The sequence below is a fragment of the Phyllobates terribilis genome, unplaced genomic scaffold (genome assembly GCF_046119375.1).
Source record: "Phyllobates terribilis strain yellow unplaced genomic scaffold, ASM4611937v1 Scaffold_4__5_contigs__length_816908805, whole genome shotgun sequence".
NCBI lineage: Eukaryota > Metazoa > Chordata > Amphibia > Anura > Dendrobatidae > Phyllobates > Phyllobates terribilis.
Window position 1 is genome coordinate 789,249,363 of NW_027362764.1, and position 27,206 is coordinate 789,276,568.

The following is a 27,206-nucleotide window of genomic DNA, read 5'->3' on the forward strand; positions in this document are numbered from 1 at the left end:
AGTATTTATATTCTTGTACACAGGAGCAGTATTATAGTAGTTATATTCTTGTACATAGGGGCAGTATTATAATAGTTATATTCCTGTACATAGGGAGCAGTATTATTATAGTTATATTCTTGTACATAGGGAGCAGTATTATAGTAGTTATATTTCTGTACATAGGGAGCAGTATTATAGTAGTTACATTCTTATACATAGGGGCAGTATTATAGTAGTTATATTCTTGTACATAGCAGTATAATAGTTGTTATATTCTTGTACATAGGGGCAGTATTGTAGTTATATTCTTGTACATAGGGAGCAGTATTGTAGTAGTTATATTCTTGTACATAGGTGGCAGTATTATAGTAGTTATATTCTTGTATATAGGGGGCAGTATTGTAGTAGTTATATTCTTGTACATAGGTGGCAGTATTATAGTAGTTATATTCTTGTACATAGGGGCAGTGTTATAGTAGTTATATTCTTGTACATATGGGCAGTATTATAGTAATTATATTCTTGTACATAGGAGCAGTATTATAGTAGTTACATTCTTATACATAGGGGCAGTATTATAGTAGTTATATTCATGTACATAGGGAGCAGTATTATAGTAGTTATATTCTTGTACATAGGGTCAGTGTTATAGTAGTTATATTCTTTTACATAGGGGCAGTATTATAGTAATTATATTCTTGTACATAGGACCAGTATTATAGTAGTTATATTCTTGTACATAGGAGCAGTATTATAGTAGTTATATTCTTGTACATAGGAGCAGTATTATAGTAGTTATATTCTTGTACGTTGGAGCAGTATTATAGTAGTTATATTCTTGTACATAGTGGGCAGTATTATAGTACTTATATTCTTGTACATAGGAGCAGTATTATAGTACTTATATTCTTGTACATAGGAGCAGTATTATAGTAGTTATATTCTTGTACATAGGAGCATTATTATAGTAGTTATATTCTTGTACATAGGAGCAGTACTATAGTACTTATATTCTTGTGCATAGGGGCAGTATTATAATAGTTATATTCTTGTACATAGGGAGCAGTATTTTTGTAGTTATATTCTTGCACATAGGGAGCAGTATTATAGTAGTTATATTTCTGTACATAGGGAGCAGTATTATAGTAGTTATATTCTTATACATAGAGGCAGTATTATAGTAGTTATGTTCATGTACATAGGGGGCAGTATTATAGTAGTTATATTCTTGTACATAGGGGCAGTATTATAGTAGTTATATTCTTGTACATAGGGGCAGTATTATAGTAGTTATATTCTTGTACATAGGGGGCAGTATTATAGTAGTTATATTCTTGTACATAGGAGCAGTATTATAGTAGTTATATTCTTGTACATAGGGGCATTATTATAGTAGTTATATTCTTGTACTTAGGGGCAGTATTATAGTAGTTATATTCTTGTACATAGGGGCAGTATTATAGTAGTTATATTCTTATATATAGAGGCAGTATTATAGTAGTTATATTCTTGTACATAGGGGGCAGTATTATAGTATTTATATTCTTGTACATAGGGGCAGTATTATAGTAGTTATATTCTTGTACATAGGAGCAATATTATAGCAGTTATATTTTTGTACATAGTGGGCAGTATTATAGTAGTTATATTCTTGTATATAGGAGCAGTATTATAGTAGTTATATTCTTGTACGTTGGAGCAGTATTATAGTTGTTATATTCTTATACATAGGAGCAGTATTATAGTAGTTATATTCTTGTACATAGGGGCAGTATTATAGTAGTTATATTCTTGTACATAGGGGCAGTATTATAGTAGTTATATTCTTGTATATAGAGGCAGTATTATAGTAGTTATATTCTTGTACATAGGGGGCAGTATTATAGTAGTTATATTCTTGTACATAGGGGCAGTATTATAGTAGTTATATTCTTGTACATAGGGGCAGTATTATAGTAGTTATATTCTTGTACATAGGGACCAGTATTATAGTAGTTATATTCTTGTACATAGGGCGCAGTATTATAGTAATTATATTCTTGTACATAGGAGCAGTATTATAGTAGTTATATTCTTGAACATAGTAGTAGTATTATACTAGTTATATTCTTGTACATCGGAGCAGTATTATAGTAGTTATAGTCTTGTACATAAGGGGCAGTATTATAGTAGTTATAGTCTTGTACATAGGGGCAGTATTATAGTAGTTATAGTCTTGTACATAGGGGCAGTATTATAGTAGTTATATTCTTGTACATATCAGCAGTATTATAGTAGTTACATTCTTGTACATAGGGGGCAGTATTATAGTAGTTATATTCTTGTACATAGCGGGCAGTATTATAGTAGTTATAGTCTTGTACATAGGAGCAGTATTATAGTTGTTATATTCTTGTACATAGGAGCAGTATAATAGTTGTTATATTCTTGTACATAGGGGCAGTATTATAGTAGTTATATTCTTGTACATAGGGAGCAGTATTATAGTAGTTATATTCTTGTACATAGGGGCAGTGTTATAGTAGTTATATTCTTGTACATAGGGGCAGTATTATAGTAATTATATTCTTGTACATAGGAGCAGTATTATAGTAGTTATATTCTTGTACATAGGAGCAGTATTATAGTAGTTATATTCTTGTACGTTGGATCAGTATTATAGTAGTTATATTCTTGTACATAGGAGTAGTATTATAGTAGTTATATTCTTGTACATAGTGGGCAGTATTATAGTACTTATATTCTTGTATATAGAAGCAGTATTATAGTAGTTATATTCTTGTACATAGGAGCATTATTATAGTAGTTATATTCTTGTACATAGGAGCCGTATTATAGTAGTTATATTCTTGTACATAGGAGTATTATAGTGGGCAGTATTATAGTAGTTATATTCTTGTACATAGGGGGCAGTATTATAGTAGTTATATTCTTGTACATAGGAGCAGTATTATATTATTTATATTCTTGTACACAGGAGCAGTATTATAGTAGTTATATTCTTGTACATAGGGGCAGTATTATAATAGTTATATTCCTGTACATAGGGAGCAGTATTATTATAGTTATATTCTTGTACATAGGGAGCAGTATTATAGTAGTTATATTTCTGTACATAGGGATCAGTATTATAGTAGTTACATTCTTATACATAGGGGCAGTATTATAGTAGTTATATTCATGTACATAGGGAGCAGTATTATAGTAGTTATATTCTTGTACATAGGGTCAGTGTTATAGTAGTTATATTCTTTTACATAGGGGCAGTATTATAGTAATTATATTCTTGTACATAGGAGCAGTATTATAGTAGGTATATTCTTGTACATAGGAGCAATATTATAGTAGTTATATTCTTGTACATAGGAGCAGTATTATAGTAGTTACATTCTTGTACATAGGGGGCAGTATTATAGTAGTTATTTTCTTGTACATAGGGGGCAGTATTATAGTAGTTATTGTCTTGTACATAGGAGCAGTATTATAGTTGTTATATTCTTGTACATAGGAGCAGTATAATAGTTGTTATATTCTTGTACATAGGGGCAGTATTGTAGTTATATTCTTGTACATAGGGAGCAGTATTATAGTAGTTATATTCTTGTACATAGGAGCAGTATTATAGTAGTTATATTCTTGTACATAGGAGCAGTATTATAGTAGTTATATTCTTGTACGTTGGAGCAGTATTATAGTAGTTATATTCTTGTACATAGTGGGCAGTATTATAGTACTTATATTCTTGTACATAGGAGCAGTATTATAGTACTTATATTCTTGTACATAGGAGCAGTATTATAGTAGTTATATTCTTGTACATAGGAGCATTATTATAGTAGTTATATTCTTGTACATAGGAGCAGTACTATAGTACTTATATTCTTGTACATAGGGGCAGTATTATAATAGTTATATTCTTGTACATAGGGAGCAGTATTATTGTAGTTATATTCTTGTACATAGGGAGCAGTATTATAGTAGTTATATTTCTGTACATAGGGAGCAGTATTATAGTAGTTATGTTCTTATACATAGGGGCAGTATTATAGTAGTTATATTCATGTACATAGGGGGCAGTATTATAGTAGTTATATTCTTGTACATAGGGGCAGTATTATAGTAGTTATATTCTTGTACATAGGGGCAGTATTATAGTAGTTATATTCTTGTACATAGGGGGCAGTATTATAGTAGTTATATTCTTGTACATAGGAGCAGTATTATAGTAGTTATATTCTTGTACATAGGGGCAGTATTATAGTAGTTATATTCTTGTACGTTGGTGCAGTATTATAGTAGTTCTATTCTTGTACGTTGGAGCAGTATTATAGTTGTTATATTCTTGTACATAGGAGCAGTATTATAGTAGTTATATTCTTGTACATAGGGCCATTATTATAGTAGTTATATTCTTGTACATAATGAGCAGTATTATAGTAGTTATATTTCTGTACATAGGGAGCAGTATTATAGTAGTTATATTCTTATACATAGGGGCAGTATTATAGTAGTTATATTCATGTACATAGGGGGCAGTATTATAGTAGTTATATTCTTGTACATAGGGGCAGTATTATAGTAGTTATATTCTTGTACATAGGGGCAGTATTATAGTAGTTATATTCTTGTACATAGGGGGCAGTATTATAGTAGTTATATTCTTGTACATAGGAGCAGTATTATAGTAGTTATATTCTTGTACATAGGGGGCAGTATTATAGTAGTTATATTCTTGTACGTTGGTGCAGTATTATAGTAGTTATATTCTTGTACATAGGAGTAGTATTATAGTAGTTATATTGTTGTACATAGTGGGCAGTATTATAGTAGTTATATTCTTGTACATAGAGGGCAGTATTATAGTAGTTATATTCTTGTACATAGGAGCAGTATTATAGTAGTTATATTCTTGTACATAGGAGCAGTATTATAGTAGTTATATTCTTGTACATAGGGGCAGTATTGTAATAGTTATATTCCTGTACATAGGGAGCAGTATTATTGTAGTTATATTCTTGTACATAGGGAGCAGTATTATAGTAGTTATATTCTTGTACGTTGGTGCAGTATTATAGTAGTTCTATTCTTGTACGTTGGAGCAGTATTATAGTAGTTATATTCTTGTACATAGGGGCATTATTATAGTAGTTATATTCTTGTACATAGGGGCAGTATTATAGTAGTTATATTCTTGTACATAGGGGCAGTATTATAGTAGTTATATTCTTATATATAGAGGCAGTATTATAGTAGTTATATTCTTGTACATAGGATCAGTATTATAGTAGTTATATTCTTGTACATAGTGGGCAGTATTATAGTAGTTATATTCTTGTACGTTGGAGCAGTATTATAGTAGTTATATTCTTGTACATAGGAGTAGTATTATAGTAGTTATATTGTTGTACATAGTGGGCAGTATTATAGTAGTTATATTCTTGTACATAGAGGGCAGTATTATAGTAGTTATATTCTTGTACATAGGAGCAGTATTATAGTAGTTATATTCTTGTACATAGGAGCAGTATTATAGTAGTTATATTCTTGTACATAGGGGCAGTATTGTAATAGTTATATTTCTGTACATAGGGAGCAGTATTATTGTAGTTATATTCTTGTACATAGGGAGCAGTATTATAGTAGTTATATTCTTGTACATAGGGGCAGTATTATAGTAGTTATATTCTTGTACATAGGGGCAGTATTATAGTAGTTATATTCTTGTACATAGGAGCAGTATTATAGTAGTTATATTCTTCTACATAGGAGCAGTGTTATAGTAGTTATATTCTTGTACATAGGGGCAGTATTATAGTAGTTATATTCTTGTACATAGGGGCAGTATTATAGTAGTTATATTCTTGTACATAGGGGGCAATTTTTATTATAAAAACAAACATAAATACAATTATAACAAACAAAAATCATCCAGTATTACAAAAAGACAAATCACATGGGTTATATATGCAAAAAAAAAAAAAAAACATTAAAATAATCAGATCATATACATAAATAAATTAAAAAGTCCACGCCTGCGGAAAAAAAAAAAAAAATAATAATAATAATAATAATCATCATCATATTCCCTAACTGAATTTTACGTTGCTCCATAACTTTATGTTTTTCTGACTCCTTCCAACTTCTAGTGATTTTATCCACCGGAGTTCTGATATCACCTGATTGGCTGCAGCGGTGTGATCGAACGGCTCATTGTGCAGTGATACCCGGGTTCTCATGTGCCAGTGATAGTATTTTATGACACTGATTATAATGTACATGGTCTCTCTGTCGATGTTACTGACAGTGGATGGGACACCATAGATTATGTCAGGATACTTTAGGGTCAGAAGTCTGGGGATTTTTAGATTACCTGACACCTCCTCCCAGATCTTCCTCCCTCCCGAGCAATCACAGATAAAGTGCTCCATAGTCTCCTCCTGCTGACAACCAAGGGGACAATTCCGATCAGAGACACTCAGATGTTTCAGGTTCCCCCTGACAAAGAGCCGACTATGTAGTGAAAGCCAAGAGATGTCAAACAGTTTGGGAGGAAGTCGTTTCCCGTTTAGGAACCTGAGACTTTCCTGCAGGGTGGTGGTGACACAATCTCTCAGGGCCAGTGGAGAAAAGAAGAACGTCCCACATACATGAGCATATAGGTCTCTTCTCGTATTGCTCTCAATGTAAGACCTCTCCAGTCCCCACTTCCTGACACACTTCAGACCGTAGTCCAGATACTGGGGGAGGTGGCCACCTGTCCATCTCCTCCTCTTGAGACTGCCACCTCGCACCCAAGACTCTGCAAAAGGCAATATCCAGTCCTTGATACTATTCACCCACAGGGAGCTACTGTTTGAGTCCATGTTCCCAAAATTCACTTTTAGAAACAGGGAGTCAAAGAAAACCCTTGGATTTAACATATCCAGCCCACCATCTCTCCGCCGTAGGTACGTTACTCCCCTCTTTATTAGGTTCAACCTATTCCCCCACAAGAGCTGGAAGAACAAGCTGAAAAGCCTCGCTGAGAAAGACTCTGGCAAAGGGAAAATAACAGAGACATACAAGAAGATGGGGACCAGGTACGTCTTCAACATAGCGACCCTTTCTCTGTAGGTCAGCCTCCAGTTCTTCCATCGCTGAACCTTTGCATTTCCGGTTTCCAATTTCTCTTCCCAATTTAGCTTGGCATTATCATCCCTCCCAAATTTAACCCCTAAGATCTTAATATGGGTGGAGGCCTTAGCAAACTGTGGCAGATCAAAGCCGGGATCAGTGTCTAACGTCCACAGAGCTTGACTCTTCTCAAGGTTGACCAGAGACCCGGAGGCCTCAGAGTAGCTTCTGATGGCCGCCGATAACATCCGCACCTCTTGAGGATTGGAGATCACCAACGTCACATCATCAGCATAGGCAACAACAGTCAGAGGCAGGCAGTGGGGGACCGGCACCCCCTGAAAATCACACTCCTGCAGTGACCTCAGAAACGGGTCTATGGCGAAAACATACAGGAGCGGACTCAGTGGGCAGCCCTGTCTCACCCCTGCCTCAACTCCAAAAGTATCACCCTGCCAACCATTAATCAGAGGAAAGCTCAGCGCCTCTCTATACAAAGTCTTCAGCCAATCCACGAATTGTCCCGGAACACCGTACTTTGACAAAGTGGCCCACAGATAATCGTGATCAACCCTGTCAAAGGCTTTAGCCTGGTCCAGACTGACAACATATCTCCCACACCGCAGAGCTTTACATCTCTCAAACATCTCCCGTATCGAGATGACTGCTCCAGAGATGTTCCGCCCTTTTACTGTGCCAAACTGAGAGCCTGCCAACAGTGCCGGGGACAAACAAACTAACCTAGAAAACAGGATCTTTGCCAGAATCTTCCTGTCTACATTCAAGAGGGCAATCGGCCTCCAGTTCTTGATGTCACTCGGCTCTTTACCTTTAGACAGCAGAATTAACGAGGACACTCTCATGGATGGAGGCATCAGGTGATTTTCTAGACAATTCCTATACACATCCACAAGGATTGGAGCCAGGAGGTCTCTGAATTCCTTATAAAATTCTGCTGTTATACCATCTGGACCTGGTGCCTTCTTCAGATATAATTTATCAATAGCCGCCTTAACTTCCTCCACCGTTAATTCTGCTGTCAAAGAAGAAAAGTCCAGATCGTTAGTATCAGGCACTGGAGTTGCCTCCAAGAATTGAGCCATCTTATTTTTATCCAAAACTTTCCTCTGAAACAAGTCAGCATAGTAAGATCTCACGACCCCCAGAATACCCTCCCGTGAATCCTGCAATACACCCTGGGAGTCAGTGAGACCTGGGACCATTTTTTTGGCCACCCTCTCCCTGCAATTCTCAAAGGGATCAGGTGCCCCTAAGGACCCATAATCCCGTTCAAGAACCAGGGAGGTGTACCTGCTGTACTGATACTGCCTTATCTCAGATTTCAGCCGGTCGATCTTCACTTTATCATCCCCGCCTGCCGAATACAATGACTCCAATTCTTTACGCAGCTTTAGGTACTGGCTGTACTTGTTCCTCCCTTTATTAACTGACAGTCTCTTTAAGAGGGATCTGATATCCTCCTTGACGTCCTCCCACCCGTCGGTCATGTTGTCATAAAAATCAACCCTGTCTAGATGGACCTGAATAAGGGAGTGGACACGACTCTGGACATAGGCATCACCTAGGAGACTGGAATTAAGCTTCCACAACCCTCTACCAATGTCCGGGCGGTTAGAGGTCCCCAGACAGAAGCACAAGGCGAGGTGATCAGAGTAAGGGACGACCTTCTCACTCAGGGAGCTGACAGCCTCAGTAGGACTCGCAAAAACAAAATCTATCCTACTGCTCCTGTTGGAACAAGAATACGTAAATTTTGGCTGACGACCTCCCTGTGTGAAAATATCAGTCAGTCCTGCCTGCATTATGATGTTATGTAGGACCTTGCCGTCCCTGGTCACTGTCCTACCTGAGGAGCTGTCACCTGATGTCAGTATGGCATTAAAGTCTCCCGCCATCACCACCGGGAGAGAGGTGAAGAGGAAAGGCCTGACGTCATTAAACAGCTGGATCCTGTCAGTCACCGTCTGTGGCCCATAGATGTTAATAAGCCGGAGTCGCCTACCATGGATAGTGACTTCCAGGACCAGACACCTTCCCATGACCACTTCTGTCATCCTATGTACAGTCACATCATGGGTGTTAAACAGGATAGCAACCCCGGCGTAAGGCTCCACAGCCAGTGACCAGAAAGATGGACCGGACCGCCATTCCCTCTCTGCCTCTCTCAAAAGCCCCAGAGATGTCAGTCGTGTCTCCTGCAGGAAGATGACATCTGTGTCCAGGTATCTGAGATGTTCATACACTGCGTGTCTCGTTCTCCTCACCTTAATACTATTCACGTTACTTGATGGCAGTGTTAATGAGAACCCCGCCATCACAACACAATATAGAAGGAGCAGAGTAACAGCCATCATCGTGAATCAGAAATATTCTGTCCACCACCGGTGTCCATGTCAGCCTCCACCTGAGGGTCCACAGATAAGGGCTTTCGCTTTGGCGGGGGATGGTCCTCTGTGTCCCTGTCACATTCAGCATCAATTTTCCTCAACTCTTCCTCATAGTCATCATCATTATCCTCAGATAAGACTCCATATTTGTTGGACACAACCATCACATCTGCAGAACTCTGGACCTTCTTACTACCACTCTGACCAGAGTCATATTCTGCCTCAGGTTTACGGGAGGACGTGTTCTTTTTCTTTCTTTTATTATGATTTACGCTCCAGTCATCAGATACAGACATTGATGCTGAAGGGGGGGCTACCTGAGGCACGACCTCCATGTTCCCCTCTGTACCCCGCTGCTCTGGTGTTACATGGGTGGACTCCTGGCGGGCACCTGAGCTATTCAGTATCCCTGCTGAAGTTAAATCCTCTTCCTCCTGCACCCTTGCCACCACCTCCTGAGCCTCTGCCCCTGCCACCACCTCCTGAGCCTCTGCCCCTGCCACCACCTCCTGAGCCTCTGCCCCTGCCATCACATCCTCATCAGGGAAGGCTTTGCAGATATTGTGCCAGGCGTCTGGACAGTCCCTGTGAGGGTGGCCCATCTTACCACAGAGGTTGCACCTAACGTCCCGGCAGTCTGCAGCGACATGGCCGATTACCCCACACAGGCTGCACTTTAGTACAGTACAGGCATTAGCCAGATGACCTGTTTTACCACATTTAAAGCATTTTCTTGGCTGCCCGGGATAGTAACATGCCCCCTTCTCCCTCCCAATGAAGAAGGAGTTGGGTAGGTGGGCAGTGATGTTGTTATACTGCCGCAGCTTCACCTGGACCTTCCACCCCGTTGTCCAGATACCATCCTCATCTCTGATCTTGGTGAGTCCAGAGACGAGGTCACAATGTCTCTGGAGCCACACCTGGATGTCCTGTGGGGGAACGGCCTCATTCCAGAAGGTGATATTCACAGTGACGGTATCTGGCCTGGAAATGGGAACCAGTATAAACTTATTCCAGCCTTCAGTTTCTCTGAACTTGGGGTAATTGGCCCAGAATCTATCCAGGTCAGGCATGAGCTTAAAGCTGACATCATAGCCCTGCCTGTCCTGCAGATTAGTTACCGCCAGGATTTCAGTCGGCACAAACCCCATCTGGCGGCACAGTAGCTCTCTCACCACATACCTGCGCTGTGGGAGATCCTCCTTGGCACCTAAGAATTTAAAACGCACTACATTTATGCGCCTAAATGTCTGGCCCATATACCCTGCTCCGGAGGTGAAAGACGGAGCGCCGCGGCTCCAGGCATTCCTGGGGGGCACCTGCCGGGTCACACTAGGCTGGCTGACAGGGATAGGGTCTGCAGCAGGAGGGGCTGTCACACCTTGTGTACTAGATGGTAAAGGGGGACAATCACCCATATCATGCACATTATCATGAACAGCATTATTATCATCAGACAGTACAACGTCCATCACAGCCTGTAAATCCCCCCCAGCCCCCGACCCCATAGGCACAGCATCATTAGCGCCAGTCTGTGCTTCAGCCTCGGCCTCATCAGCACAAACAGTCTCACATGCAATGGGGCACTCTGGGACTTGTGGTGCCTCTGCTGGAATCTGAGGTATACACTCCCGTTCACACGCCGCTGCCTGCTGTTGCAGTGTTTTTCCAACCTGGAAACAGAAGCGGGGAGCCTGTAACACCGGTCGTGCCTGCAGCTGGGGGGTCTCTGACTTCACATCAGGGGTTCTGGACTCCGCAGCACAGTCCTGCTTATAGGAGGCGAACCGTGCCCGGTTTGCGTAGGTCTCCTTCAGGGGCCCCATGCTTTCCAGCACACTGTCCATGTCCTGCACCACACTCGCCAGCTCGACACCAAGTGAGTTCAGTTTCATGTCACATACAGCGTTACTCTCAGGGTTAGTTGCTTTTAGATTATAGATAAAGTCTATCTGCATCTGCAGCAGTTGTTTGTGCTGCTGCAACTCACCCATCTTCCTGACCAGTCCGGGTATCTCCTCCGCCAGCTGCAGCTCGGGGGCACGCTGCGTCTCCACAGATTTAGGCTTGGCCACAGGGTCAGGGACTCTGAATACTGACTTGTCCCTTGCGTCCACCACAGGTGTTTTTGTGGCTACCTTGTTGGATTCAGGCACTGCGGCAAGTTTCCCGCTGACACCAGACTGCGACCTCGTGCGACCTGAATTCACCATGCCGGACACCACATGCTGCTGCTGGAGATTTTCCTGGAGGGTTTGTTTCTCCAGAGACGTCCGTCTCTGTCTGCAGACTGGAGAGCTGAGCTGCACACCTGATGGTGATGGAGGCTGAGCTGCCGGCTGGGGCTGTGCACGGACTGGAGAGCTGAGCTGCACACCTGATGGTGATGGAGGCTGAGCTGCCGGCTGGGGCTGTGCACAGACTGGACTTCCACTGGGTGGATTACAAAGCTTCACACTTTGCTGCATTTCTTTACTGACTTCTGGCTTCTTTGCTGCACTTGGAGCTGGTTTTCCTCCCAAAACTTTACACACAGATTCTTTATCTCCTTCTTTCTTACTGGAGCTTTGTGCTGCAGTCACAGGTCTCACAGTGACTCTGGGTGTATTATTCCCATTGGAAGTAGCCTGGGAGCCTTGTCCCAGTGTAGGCCGAGAAGCCTGGGCCTTGCCTGGGGAGCTTCCCCGCCCAGGGGGGCCCCGCCCTGGGCTTGCTCCAGACATGAGGAGAGCTACAAAACACAACCTCACAGCTTGGGGGCAGTATTATAGTAGTTATATTCTTGTACATAGGCGGCAGTATTATAGTAGTTATATTCTTGTACATAGGGAGCAGTATTATAGTAGTTATATTTTTGTACATAGCAGCAGTATTATAGTAGTTATGTTCTTGTACATAGGAGCAGTATTATACTAGTTACATTCTTGTACATAGGGGGCAGTATTATAGTAGTTATATTCTTGTACATAGGGAGCAGTATTATAGTAGTTATATTCTTGTACATAGGGGCAGTATTATAGTAGTTATATTCTTATACATAGGGGGCAGTATTATAGTAGTTATATTCTTGTACATAGGGACAGTATTATAGTAGTTATATTCTTGTACATAGGGAGCAGTATTATAGTAGTTATATTCTTGTACATAGGGGCAGTATTATAGTAGTTATATTCTTGTACATAGGAGCAGTATTATAGTAGTTATATTCTTGTACATAGGGAGCAGTATTATAGTAGTTATATTCTTGTACATAGGGGCAGTATTATAGTAGTTATATTCTTGTACATAGGGGCAGTATTATAGTAGTTATATTCTTGTACATAGGAGCAGTATTATAGTAGTTATATTCTTCTACATAGGAGCAGTATTATTGTAGTTATATTCTTGTACATAGGGGCAGTATTATAGTAGTTATATTCTTGTACATAGGGGCAGTATTATAGTAGTTATATTCTTGTACATAGGGGCAGTATTATAGTAGTTATATTCTTGTACATAGGAGCAGTATTATAGTAGTTATATTCTTCTACATAGGAGCAGTATTATTGTAGTTATATTCTTGTACATAGGGGCAGTGTTATAGTAGTTATATTCCTGTACATGGGGGCAGTATTAAAGTAGTTATATTCTTGTACATAGGGGGCATTATTATAGTAGTTATATTCTTGTACATAGGCGGCAGTATTATAGTAGTTATATTCTTGTACATAGGGAGCAGTATTATAGTAGTTATATTTTTGTACATAGGAGCAGTATTATAGTAGTTATATTCTTGTACATAGCAGCAGTATTATAGTAGTTATGTTCTTGTACATAGGAGCAGTATTATACTAGTTACATTCTTGTACATAGGGGGCAGTATTATAGTAGTTATATTCTTGTACATAGGGAGCAGTATTATAGTAGTTATATTCTTGTACATAGGGGCAGTATTATAGTAGTTATATTCTTATACATAGGGGGCAGTATTATAGTAGTTATATTCTTGTACATAGGGGCAGTATTATAGTAGTTATATTCTTGTACATAGGGAGCAGTATTATAGTAGTTATATTCTTGTACATAGGGGCAGTATTATAATAGTTATATTCTTGTACATAAGGGGCAGTATTATAGTAGTTATATTCTTATACATAAGGGCAGTATTGAGTTTTTTAGGCTTATCGTAGTTGAACACCCTTACATCTCGTTACTCAGGTGCAGGTATAGGTGCCCTCTCTGTATTTATTACCCCCTGTAGGTTTATTACCAGGAGCAGATGTTTTTTGTGTCTGATGCAGTGAAACGAATTCTCAGATGAGTGAACTATAATTGTGTCTTCCTGCGTTGAGCGGTGTCGATGTGCGATACATCCTTTTCTCTCTCTGTATGTCACATTGAGGACCCGGGAAAGTTTGGGAGAATCGATAGGAATTCAATAAGGTTGTTTTAGATAGTAGACTCCATTGAGATTATCACAGGAAGACATTTTGTTTCCTCCACCTGTTATTAAAGGTTATTACATTGTATCCTGTTGAAGATTCTGATACTCCATTGTCCTATCAGAGAGATATTCCATCAAAAAGTGAAAATGTTTAACCCTGCAGTAGCTGGGAAACAGTATATAAGCCATGGAGATGTATACAGGTCAAAACCGGTGATTGTCTGTGAGAATTATATTCTTTGAATCAGTAGAGGAAAAAAAATATATGAAATGAACAAAAATTATCCGGGTCTCCAAGGGGCTAAATATACAAAGTTATAGAAAACGTGTGACTATCAAATAAATTGGACGCGACCCCACAAAAAAAATGAACAGATTTCCACAAGAAAAAAAATTAGCAAATGATTTTCCCAAAACAGATGTCCGCCCAAGTCGAGGCACGAAAGCCAAAACCCGTCTCTGGAGATTTCCAGTCGCTCCTCGTTCTTGGCTCATCCTCTTAGGGGATTAATGAGGCACCGAGGCTTCAGAAATCAGATGTCACATGAAATAAAGGCCAGAAACAAACTCCCAAGACGGATGTGACAGCGAAACCGCCGCTCGGGTTTACTAACCAATCAGTGTGGGTCACCGAATAAAACCCCAAAACTTACAGGGGAGCCGCGGAGGATCAGTGGTAGAGGCCGGGAGGTCATAGATGATGGGGAGAGTAGTCATGTGTCACGCTGAGATTTACAGATATTCAGAGGATCCTCCACCCCCCAACCCTCACACTAATCCCAACCCTCACACTAACCCCAACCCTCACACTAACCCCAACCCTCACACTAACCCCAACCCTCACACTAACCCCAACCCTCACACTAACCCCAACCCTCACACTAACCCCAACCCTCACACTAACCCCAACCCTCACACTAACCCCAACCCTCACACTAACCCCAACCCTCACACTAACCCCAATCCTCACACTAACACCAACCCTCACACTAACCCCAACCCTCACACTAACCCCAACCCTCACACTTACCCTCACACTAACCCCAACCCTCACACTTACCCTCACACTAACCCCAACCCTCACACTTACCCTCACACTAACCCCAACCCTCACACTAACCCCAACCCTCACACTAACCCCAACCCTCACACTAACCCCAACCCTCACACTAACCCCAACCCTCACACTAACCCCAACCCTCACACTAACCCCAACCCTCACACTAACCCCAACCCTCACACTAACCCCAACCCTCACACTAACCCCAACCCTCACACTAACCCCAACCCTAACCCCAACACTAACACGAACCCTCACACTAACACCAACCCTCACACTAACACCAACCCTCACACTAACACCAACCCTCACACTAACACCAACCCTCACACTAACACCAACCCTCACACTAACACCAACCCTCACACTAACACCAACCCTCACACTAACACCAACCCTCACACTAACACCAACCCTCACACTAACACCAACCCTCACACTAACACCAACCCTCACACTAACACCAACCCTCACACTAACACCAACCCTCACACTAACACCAACCCTCACACTAACCCCAACCCTAACCCCAACCCTCACACTAACCCCAACCCTCACACTAGCCCCAACCCTAACCCCAACCCTCACACTAACCCTCACACTAACCCCAACCCTCACACTAACCCCAACCCTCACACTAACCCCAACCCTCACACTAACCCCAACCCTCACACTAACCCCAACCCTCACACTAACCCCAACCCTCACACTAACCCCAACCCTCACACTAACCCCAACCCTCACACTAACCCCAACCCTCAGACTAACCCCAACCCTCACACTAACCCCAAACCTCACACTAACCCCAACCCTCACACTAACCCCAACCCTCACACTAACCCCAACACTAACCCCAAAACACTAACCCCAACACTAACCCCAACCCTAACCTTCACACTTACCCTCACACCAACCCCAACCCTCACACTAACCCCAACCCTCACACTAACCCCAACCCTAACACTAACCTTCACACTAACCCTAACACTAGCCCCAACCCTAACATTAGCCCCAACCCTAACACTAACCTTCACACTAACCCTCACGCTAACCCGTAACCCTCACACTAACCCATAACCCTCACACTAACCCATAACCCTCACACTAACCCATAACCCTCACACTAACCCCAACCCTCACACTAACCCCAACCCTAATTCTAACCCTCACATCCTGGATTCCATCCTCATTATTATTTCCTAGAAGTTCTGATCTAACAGTCCTATTACTGTCCAGTGCTCATCATCTGCACCGCACCCTCCTCCCGCACCACACACTGCACCTCACCCTCTACCCTCACCACACACAGCACCGCCCCCTCTACCCGCACCGCCCCCTCTACCCGCACCGCCCCCTCTACCCGCACCGCCCCCTCTACCCGCACCGCCCCCTCTACCCGCACCGCCCCCTCTACCCGCACCGCCCCCTCTACCCGCACCGCCCCCTCTACCCGCACCGCCCCCTCTACCCGCACCGCCCCCTCTAGCCGCACCGCCCCCTCTAGCCGCACCGCCCCCTCTACCCGCACCGCCCCCTCTACCCGCACCGCCCCCTCTACCCGCACCGCCCCCTCCACCCCCACACCGCTCCTTCCATCTGCACCTCCTATGTAATAGTCCTATGTAACACCACAGATAACAGTGATAACCCTCACACTAACCCCAACCCTCACACTAACCCCAACCCTCACACTAACCTCACACTAACCCCAACCCTCACACTAACCCCAACCCTAACCCCAACCCTAACCCCAACACTAACCCGAACCCTCACACTAACCCGAACCCTCACACTAACCCGAACCCTCACACTAACACCAACCCTCACACTAACACCAACCCTCACACTAACACCAACCCTCACACTAACACCAACCCTCACACTAACACCAACCCTCACACTAACACCAACCCTCACACTAACACCAACCCTCACACTAACACCAACCCTCACACTAACACCAACCCTCACACTAACACCAACCCTCACACTAACACCAACCCTCACACTAACCCCAACCCTAACCCCAACCCTCACACTAACCCCAACCCTCACACTAGCCCCAACCCTAACCCCAACCCTAACACTAACCCTCACACTAACCCCAACCCTCACACTAACCCCAACCCTCACACTAACCCCAACCCTCACACTAACCCCAACCCTCACACTAACCCCAACCCTCACACTAACCCCAACCCTCACACTAACCCCAACCCTCACACTAACCCCAACCCTCACACTAACCCCAACACTAACCCCAAAACACTAACCCCAACCCTAACACTAACCCCAACCCTAACACTAACCTCCACACTAACCCCTCACACTAACCCCAACCCTCACACCAACCCCAACCCTCACACTAACCCCAACCCTCACACTAACCCCAACCCTAACACTAACCTTCACACTAACCCTAACACTAGCCCCAACCCTAACACTAACCTTCACACTAACCCTCACGCTAACCCGTAACCCTCACACTAACCCATAACCCTCACACTAACCCATAACCCTCACACTAACCCCAACCCTCACACTAACCCCAACCCTAATTCTAACCCTCACATCCTGGATTCCATCCTCATTATTATTTCCTAGAAGTTCTGATCTAACAGTCCTATTACTGTCCAGTGCTCATCATCTGCACCGCACCCTCCTCCCGCACCACACACTGCACCTCACCCTCTACCCTCACCACACACAGCACCGCCCCCTCTACCCGCACCGCCCCCTCTACCCGCACCGCCCCCTCTACCCGCACCGCCCCCTCTACCCGCACCGCCCCCTCTACCCGCACCGCCCCCTCTACCCGCACCGCCCCCTCCACCCCCACACCGCTCCTTCCATCTGCACCTCCTATGTAATAGTCCTATGTAACACCACAGATAACAGTGATAACTCTCTGAGTACAGATAATGTAGTAGATGTCACCTGCAGTCCTATGTAACACCACCGATAACACAGTGATAACTCTCTGAGTACAGATAATGTAGTAGATGTCACCTGCAGTCCTATGTAACACCATAGATAACACAGTGATAATGTAGTAGATGTCACCTGCAGTCCTATGTAACACTACAGATAACACAGTGATAACTCCCTGAGTACAGATAATGTAGTAGATCTCACCTGCAGTCCTATGTAACACCACAGATAACACAGTGATAACTCCCTGAGTACAGATAATGTAGTAGATCTCACCTGCAGTCCTATGTAACACCACAGATAACACAGTGATAACTCTCTGAGTACAGATAATGTAGTAGATGTCATATGCAGTCCTATGTAACACCACAGATAACACAGTGATAACTCTCTGAGTACAGATAATGTAGTAGATGTCATATGCAGTCCTATGTAACACCACAGATAACACAGTGATAACTCCCTGAGTACAGATAATGTAGTAGATCTCACCTGCAGTCCTATGTAACACCACAGATAACACAGTGATAACTCTCTGAGTACAGATAATGTAGTAGATGTCATATGCAGTCCTATGTAACACCACAGATAACACAGTGATAACTCTCTGAGTACAGATAATGTAGTAGATGTCATATGCAGTCCTATGTAACACCACAGATAACACAGTGATAACTCTCTGAGTACAGATAATGTAGTAGATGTCACCTGCAGTCCTATGTAACACCACAGATAACACAGTGATCACTCTCTGAGTACAGATAATGTAGTAGATGTCACCTGCAGTCCTATGTAACACCACAGATAACACAGTGATAACTCTCTGAGTACAGATAATGTAGTAGATGTCACCTGCAGTCCTATGTAACACCACAGATAACAGTGATAACTCTCTGAGTACAGATAATGTAGTAGATGTCATATGCAGTCCTATGTAACACCACAGATAACACAGTGATAACTCTCTGAGTACAGATAATGTAGTAGATCTCACCTGCAGTCCTATGTAACACCACAGATAACACAGTGATAACTCTCTGAGTACAGATAATGTAGTAGATGTCACCTGTAGTCCTATGTAACACCACAGATAACACAGTGATCACTCTCTGAGTACAGATAATGTATTATGTGTCACCTGCAGTCCTATGTAACACCACAGATAACACAGTGATCACTCTCTGAGTACAGATAATGTAGTAGATGTCACCTGCAGTCCTATGTAACACCACAGATAACACAGTGATAACTCTCTGAGTACAGATAATGTAGTAGATGTCACCTGCAGTCCTATGTAACACCACAGATAACACAGTGATAACTCTCTGAGTACAGATAATGTAGTAGATGTCACCTGTAGTCCTATGTAACACCACAGATAACACAGTGATCACTCTCTGAGTTCAGATAATGTATTATGTGTCACCTGCAGTCCTATGTAACACCACAGATAACACAGTGATCACTCTCTGAGTACAGATAATGTAGTAGATGTCACCTGCAGTCCTATGTAACACCACAGATAACACAGTGATAACTCTCTGAGTACAGATAATGTAGTAGATGTCACCTGCAGTCCTATGTAACACCACAGATAACAGTGATAACTCTCTGAGTACAGATAATGTAGTAGATGTCATATGCAGTCCTATGTAACACCACAGATAACACAGTGATAACTCTCTGAGTACAGATAATGTAGTAGATCTCACCTGCAGTCCTATGTAACACCACAGATAACACAGTGATAACTCTGAGTACAGATAATGTAGTAGATGCCACCTGCAGTCCTATGTAACATCACAGATAACACAGTGATCACTCTCTGAGTACAGATAATGTATTATGTGTCACCTGCAGTCCTATGTAACACCACAGATAACACAGTGATAACTCTCTGAGTACAGATAATGTAGTAGATGTCACCTGCAGTCCTATGTAACACCACAGATAACACAGTGATATCTCTCTGAGTACAGATAATGTAGTAGATGTCACCTGCAGTCCCATGTAACACCACAGATAACACAGTGATAACTCCCTGAGTACAGATAATGTAGTAGATGTCACCTGCAGTCCTATGTAACACCACAGATAACACAGTGATAACTCCCTGAGTACAGATAATGTAGTAGATGTCACCTGCAGTCCTATGTAACACCACAGATAACACAGTGATAACTCTCTGAGTACAGATAATGTAGTAGATGTCACCTGCAGTCCTATGTAACACCACAGATAACACAGTGATAACTCTCTGAGTACAGATAATGTAGTAGATGTCACCTGCAGTCCTATGTAACACCACAGATAACAGTGATAACTCTCTGAGTACAGATAATGTAGTAGATGTCATATGCAGTCCTATGTAACATCACAGATAACACAGTGATCACTCTCTGAGTACAGATAATGTATTATGTGTCACCTGCAGTCCTATGTAACACCACAGATAACACAGTGATAACTCTCTGAGTACAGATAATGTAGTAGATGTCACCTGCAGTCCTATGTAACACCACAGATAACACAGTGATATCTCTCTGAGTATAGATAATGTAGTAGATGTCACCTGCAGTCCCATGTAACACCACAGATAACACAGTGATAACTCCCTGAGTACAGATAATGTAGTAGATGTCACCTGCAGTCCTATGTAACACCACAGATAACACAGTGATAACTCTCTGAGTACAGATAATGTAGTAGATGTCACCTGCAGTCCTATGTAACACCACAGATAACACAGTGATAACTCTCTGAGTACAGATAATGTATTATGTGTCACCTGCAGTCCTATGTAACACCAGAGATAGTTTTGGATTATATCCTGAGGAACTGCTCCGTTGCAAGCACAGCTCTGCTACGTTTTGCAGTAGGGATAGTGGCTGAAGGGAGTGGTGGGTGCAAGTACAATTATAACCCAGAATCATCCCCCTCAGACAGTGTTCCTGCATTGTCCATTCCTCCAATGTGCCTGACAGCCATAGCTCTGTTCATCCTGAGCAAGCTGCTTCGTGAATAGAATGCAAGAGCTGCAGTGAGGACTGACACGGACCAGGCAGTAAATGTTTAGATGTTACATGTCAGACTTCTGAGCTGCTCAGCATCCGAGGGGAGACAAGTGGAAGCTTCTGTTAGTGAATACTGAGATGGAGGATGGTGGTTGTAGTAATTGGAGGATTCTACATTTCTGTTTTTAAAGCATTATTTCTTCTTTTGCAGAATATGGAGAAAGTTCTCGTTCCATCGGTCACCCTGATTGTCGGCTGTGGCGTCTCCTCTCTCACCCTTCTCCTTCTGATAATCATCTACGTCTCTGTGTGGAGGTGAGTAGATAATGTGTCCTGTGACTTTAAATATATGAAAGGGTTAATGGATGGAATGTAAAACTGTGCAGAGAGTGCAGTGCTTCTGCCAACCAGCAGGCGGACTATTGCTGTCATTGTGCATTGATTGGCTGGTGAGGCTTGGAGGGAGGGACAAGGCTGCTGTCTGAGCCTATGATGTGACACAACACAGCGGATCCTAGATGATCAGTGCTGCAGTGTAAAGCTTGTGATAGGGGCAAGACAGCAGTATGCGACAAGGGATGGATTTCAGAGTACCCGAGTCTCCATTATATGATGCAGCTGAGCTGGAGCCTCTGGTAATAGCTGTGCACTACCTGAACAGAGCTGCAGTGTAAAGCATGAGGGATAGAAAGGACAATTTAAGCCCATGGTGAGGCAGGTGATTGGTTTCTGACTACCATAGTGTATAAAAGGCAATGCAGCCACGCTGGAGTCAGAGCTATGGGGTCACTGGCATTGCACCACAAGGGGGCGTAGCAGGCGGGATCCATAGTGACCCCATTAGGGTGTTATTTAGGTGATCTGGTTCCTGATAGATCCAGAGTTGTCGCCTTCTAGAAACATTCAATAATATCTGATCCCGGTAAAGTGCTGAATCTCGCCATAGTTTGTTACAATGTATCAGTGCAGGTGGATCGTCCTCTGGAGGCTTGGTGCGATTGTAACAAACCATCAGCTGTGGGGAGCCACTAGATCTATGTTGCTTTTCACCCTCTTTTTTTCCATTTACTGACACAAGCGGAGATCCTGATTCTTCTGCTTGTGAAGAGGTCAGGACGCTGAGCGGGTGATGGGCCGTCCTCCTCGGATGTCACTGACCGCAATCAGAGATCCGAAAAATGGTGATTGAAACACAAAGTAGATTAGAAAGTTACAGGATTTATTCATCTGATAGTGGAAACTCCCTTTAATATAGAGTGCGCCTTTAAGGAGGAGGTTCGGTGCAGCTGGTGTCAGTCTGCTCCTTGTAAAGCTCAGCTCTTCCCCGTCCTGGGCGAAGTGATCCAAGATTGGTCAGCAGAAAAAGAAATGGCTCCGTCTACAAGTCCTAATTAGATTTGGTAACCTGAGGCTTCCTGCAGCCTCTGCGCATCTCTGCCCGAACATCTCCGAGAGTGCGCAGAGATAATCACATCAGACCCATCCAAGCGAGCGAGCCAGCACTGCCTCCGCACCGAGTAACCCGTCCACTGCCTCCGCACCGAGTAACCCGTCCACTGCCTCCGCACCGAGTAACCCGTCCACTGCCTCCGCACCGAGTAACCCGTCCACTGCCTCCGCACCGAGTAACCCGTCCACTGCCTCCGCACCGAGTAACCCGTCCACTGCCTCCGCACCGAGTAACCCGTCCACTGCCTCCGCACCGAGTATCCCGTCCACTGCCTCCGCACCGAGTATCCCGTCCACTGCCTCCGCACCGAGTAACCCGTCCACTGCCTCCGCACCGAGTAACCCGTCCACTGCCTCCGCACCGAGTAACCCGTCCACTGCCTCCGCACCGAGTAACCCGTCCACTGCCTCCGCACCGAGTAACCCGTCCACTGCCTCCGCACCGAGTAACCCGTCCACTGCCTCCGCACCGAGTAACCCGTCCACTGCCTCCGCACCGAGTAACCCGTCCACTGCCTCCGCACCGAGTAACCCGTCCACTGCCTCCGCACCGAGTAACCCGTCCACTGCCTCCGCACCGAGTAACCCGTCCACTGCCTCCGCACCGAGTAACCCGTCCACTGCCTCCGCACCGAGTAACCCGTCCACTGCCTCCGCACCGAGTAACCCGTCCACTGCCTCCGCACCGAGTAACCCGTCCACTGCCTCCGCACCGAGTAACCCGTCCACTGCCTCCGCACCGAGTAACCCGTCCACTGCCTCCGCACCGAGTAACCCGTCCACTGCCTCCGCACCGAGTAACCCGTCCACTGCCTCCGCACCGAGTAACCCGTCCACTGCCTCCGCACCGAGTAACCCGTCCACTGCCTCCGCACCGAGTAACCCGTCCACTGCCTCCGCACCGAGTAACCCGTCCACTGCCTCCGCACCGAGTAACCCGTCCACTGCCTCCGCACCGAGTAACCCGTCCACTGCCTCCGCACCGAGTAACCCGTCCACTGCCTCCGCACCGAGTAACCCGTCCACTGCCTCCGCACCGAGTAACCCGTCCACTGCCTCCGCACCGAGTAACCCGTCCACTGCCTCCGCACCGAGTAACCCGTCCACTGCCTCCGCACCGAGTAACCCGTCCACTGCCTCCGCACCGAGTAACCCGTCCACTGCCACCGCACCGAGTATCCCGTCCACTGCCTCCGCACCGAGTAACCCGTCCACTGCCTCCGCACCGAGTAACCCGTCCACTGCCTCCGCACCGAGTATCCCGTCCACTGCCTCCGCACCGAGTATCCCGTCCACTGCCTCCGCACCGAGTAACCCGTCCACTGCCTCCGCACCGAGTAACCCGTCCACTGCCTCCGCACCGAGTAACCCGTCCACTGCCTCCGCACCGAGTAACCCGTCCACTGCCTCCGCACCGAGTAACCCGTCCACTGCCTCCGCACCGAGTAACCCGTCCACTGCCTCCGCACCGAGTAACCCGTCCACTGCCTCCGCACCGAGTAACCCGTCCACTGCCTCCGCACCGAGTAACCCGTCCACTGCCTCCGCACCGAGTAACCCGTCCACTGCCTCCGCACCGAGTAACCCGTCCACTGCCTCCGCACCGAGTAACCCGTCCACTGCCTCCGCACCGAGTAACCCGTCCACTGCCTCCGCACCGAGTAACCCGTCCACTGCCTCCGCACCGAGTAACCCGTCCACTGCCTCCGCACCGAGTAACCCGTCCACTGCCTCCGCACCGAGTAACCCGTCCACTGCCTCCGCACCGAGTAACCCGTCCACTGCCTCCGCACCGAGTAACCCGTCCACTGCCTCCGCACCGAGTAACCCGTCCACTGCCTCCGCACCGAGTAACCCGTCCACTGCCTCCGCACCGAGTAACCCGTCCACTGCCACCGCACCGAGTATCCCGTCCACTGCCACCGCACCGAGTATCCCGTCCACTGCCACCGCACCGAGTAACCGGTCCACTGCCTCCGCACCGAGTAACCCGTCTACTGCCACCGCACCCAGTAACCCGTCCACTGCCTCCGCACCGAGTAACCCGTCCACTGCCTCCGCACCGAGTAACCCGTCCACTGCCACCCCACTGAGTAACCCGTCCACTGCCTCCGCACCGAGTAACCCGTCCACTGCCTCCGCACCGAGTAACCCGTCCTCTGCCTCCGCACCGAGTAACCCGTCCACTGCCTCCGCACCGAGTAACCCGTCCACTGGCACCGCACCGGGAAAGTTATCACTGTGTTATCTGTGGTGTTACATAGGACTGCTGGTGACATCTACTACATTTTCTGTACTCAGGGAGTTATCACTGTGTTATCTGTGGTGTTACATAGGACTGCAGGTGACATCTACTACATTATCTGTACTCAGAGAGTTATCACTGTGTTACCTGTGGTGTTACATAGGACTGCAGGTGACATCTCCTACATTATCTGTACTCAGGGAGTCATCACTGTGTTATCTGTGGTGTTACATAGGACTGCAGGTGACATCTACTACATTATCTGTACTCAGGGAGTCATCACTGTGTTATCTGTGGTGTTACATAGGACTGCAGGTGACATCTACTACATTATCTGTGCTCAGAGAGTTATCACTGTGTTATCTGTGGTGTTACATAGGACTGCAGGTGACATCTACTACATTATCTGTACTCAGGGAGTCATCACTGTGTTATCTGTGGTGTTACATAGGACTGCAGGTGACATCTACTACATTATCTGTACTCAGAGAGTTGTCACTGTGTTACATAGGACTGCAGGTGACATCTACTACATTATCTGTACTCAGGGAGTTATCACTGTGTTATCTGTGGTGTTACATAGGACTGCAGGTGACATCTAGGGCATATATTGGGGTGCACACAGTAGTCTTGGCTCTGCTATGTCTGTACATTGATGATGGCTCCTGTGACTTCTTCCTCTTGGTTCGGGGACGTCGTCCTCATTGCCGGCCTGCCGCTCGCTGCTCTGACGTTTCTCCTCTTCCTCTCCAGGTATATCCGCTCTGAACGCTCCGTCATCCTGATCAACTTCTGTTTGTCCATCATCTCTTCCAACGCCCTAATACTGGTGGGACAAACGCAAACCAGAAACAAGGTAAAGTATTAACTGTGAAGAGAGGGGCAAACATGGCCGGATACGGGGGAGGGTAGAGAGGGGCAAACATGGCCGGATACGGGGGAGGGTAGAGAGGGGCAAACATGGCCGGATACGGGGGAGGGTAGAGAGGGGCAAACATGGCTGGATACGGGGGAGGGTAGAGAGGGGCAAACATGGCCGGATACAGGGGAGGGTAGAGAGGGGCAAACATGGCCGGATACGGGGGAGGGTAGAGAGGGGCAAACATGGCCGGATACGGGGGAGGGTAGAGAGGGGCAAGCATGGCCGGATACGGGGGAGGGTAGAGAGGGGCAAGCATGGCCGGATACAGGGGAGGGTAGAGAGGGGCAAACATGGCCGGATACAGGGGAGGGTAGAGAGGGGCAAACATGGCCGGATACAGGGGAGGGTAGAGAGGGGCAAACATGGCCGGATACAGGGGAGGGTAGAGAGGGGCAAACATGGCCGGATACGGGGGAGGGTAGAGAGGGGCAAACATGGCCAGATACGGGGGAGGGTAGAGAGGGGCAAACATGGCCGGATACGGGGGAGGGTAGAGAGGGGCAAACATGGCCGGATACGGGGGAGGGTAGAGAGGGGCAAACATGGCCGGATACGGGGGAGGGTAGAGAGGGGCAAACATGGCCGGATACGGGGGAGGGTAGAGAGGGGCAAACATGGCCGGATACGGGGGAGGGTAGAGAGGGGCAAACATGGCCGGATACGGGGGAGGGTAGAGAGGGGCAAACATGGCCGGATACGGGGGAGGGTAGAGAGGGGCAAACATGGCCGGATACGGGGGAGGGTAGAGAGGGGCAAACATGGCCGGATACGGGGGAGGGTAGAGAGGGGCAAACATGGCCGGATACGGGGGAGGGTAGAGAGGGGCAAACATGGCCGGATACGGGGGAGGGTAGAGAGGGGCAAACATGGCCGGATACGGGGGAGGGTAGAGAGGGGCAAACATAGCCGGATACGGGGGATGGGAGAGAGGGGCAAACATGGCCGGATACAGGGGAGGGTAGAGAGGGGCAAACATGGCCGGATACGGGAAAGGGTAGAGAGGGGCAAACATGGCCGGATACGGGGGAGGGTAGAGAGGGGCAAACATGGCCGGATACGGGGGAGGGTAGAGAGGGGCAAACATGGCCGGATACGGGGGAGGGTAGAGGGGGGCAAACATGGCCGGATACGGGGGAGGGTAGAGATGGGCAAACATGGTCGGATACGGGGGAGGGTAGAGAGGGGCAAACATGGCCGGATACGGGGGAGGGGAGAGAGGGGCAAACATGGCCGGATACAGGGGAGGGTAGAGAGGGGCAAACATGGCCGGATACGGGGGAGGGTAGAGAGGGGCAAACATGGCCGGATACGGGGGAGGGTAGAGAGGGGCAAACATGGCCGGATACGGGAAAGGGTAGAGAGGGGCAAACATGGCCGGATACAGGGGAGGGTAGAGAGGGGCAAACATGGCCGGATACAGGGGAGGGTAGAGAGGGGCAAACATGGCCGGATACGGGGGAGGGTAGAGGGGGGCAAACATGGCCGGATACAGGGGAGGGTAGAGAGGGGCAAACATGGCCGGATACGGGGGAGGGTAGAGAGGGGCAAACATGGCCGGATACGGGGGAGGGTAGAGAGGGGCAAACATGGCCGGATACGGGGGAGGGTAGAGAGGGGGTCGCACAGAAGCGGGGGAGGGGACGTCATTCATGTTCTCAG

At 45.9% G+C, this 27,206-nt stretch overlaps 1 protein-coding gene across 8 annotated transcripts in view; it reads left to right on the top strand.

Moving 5' to 3' along the window:
- ADGRB1 (adhesion G protein-coupled receptor B1) overlaps positions 1–27,206 on the top strand; it is a 911,276-nt gene that overhangs the window by 744,792 nt on the left and 139,278 nt on the right. For all 8 annotated transcript variants that reach the window (XM_073679967.1, XM_073679961.1, XM_073679962.1 and 5 more), the window contains exons 19-20: positions 21,143–21,246; positions 25,379–25,481. In XM_073679967.1, the coding sequence (XP_073536068.1) occupies positions 21,143–21,246; positions 25,379–25,481 (207 nt within the window). The remainder of the gene's footprint in view (positions 1–21,142; positions 21,247–25,378; positions 25,482–27,206) is intronic.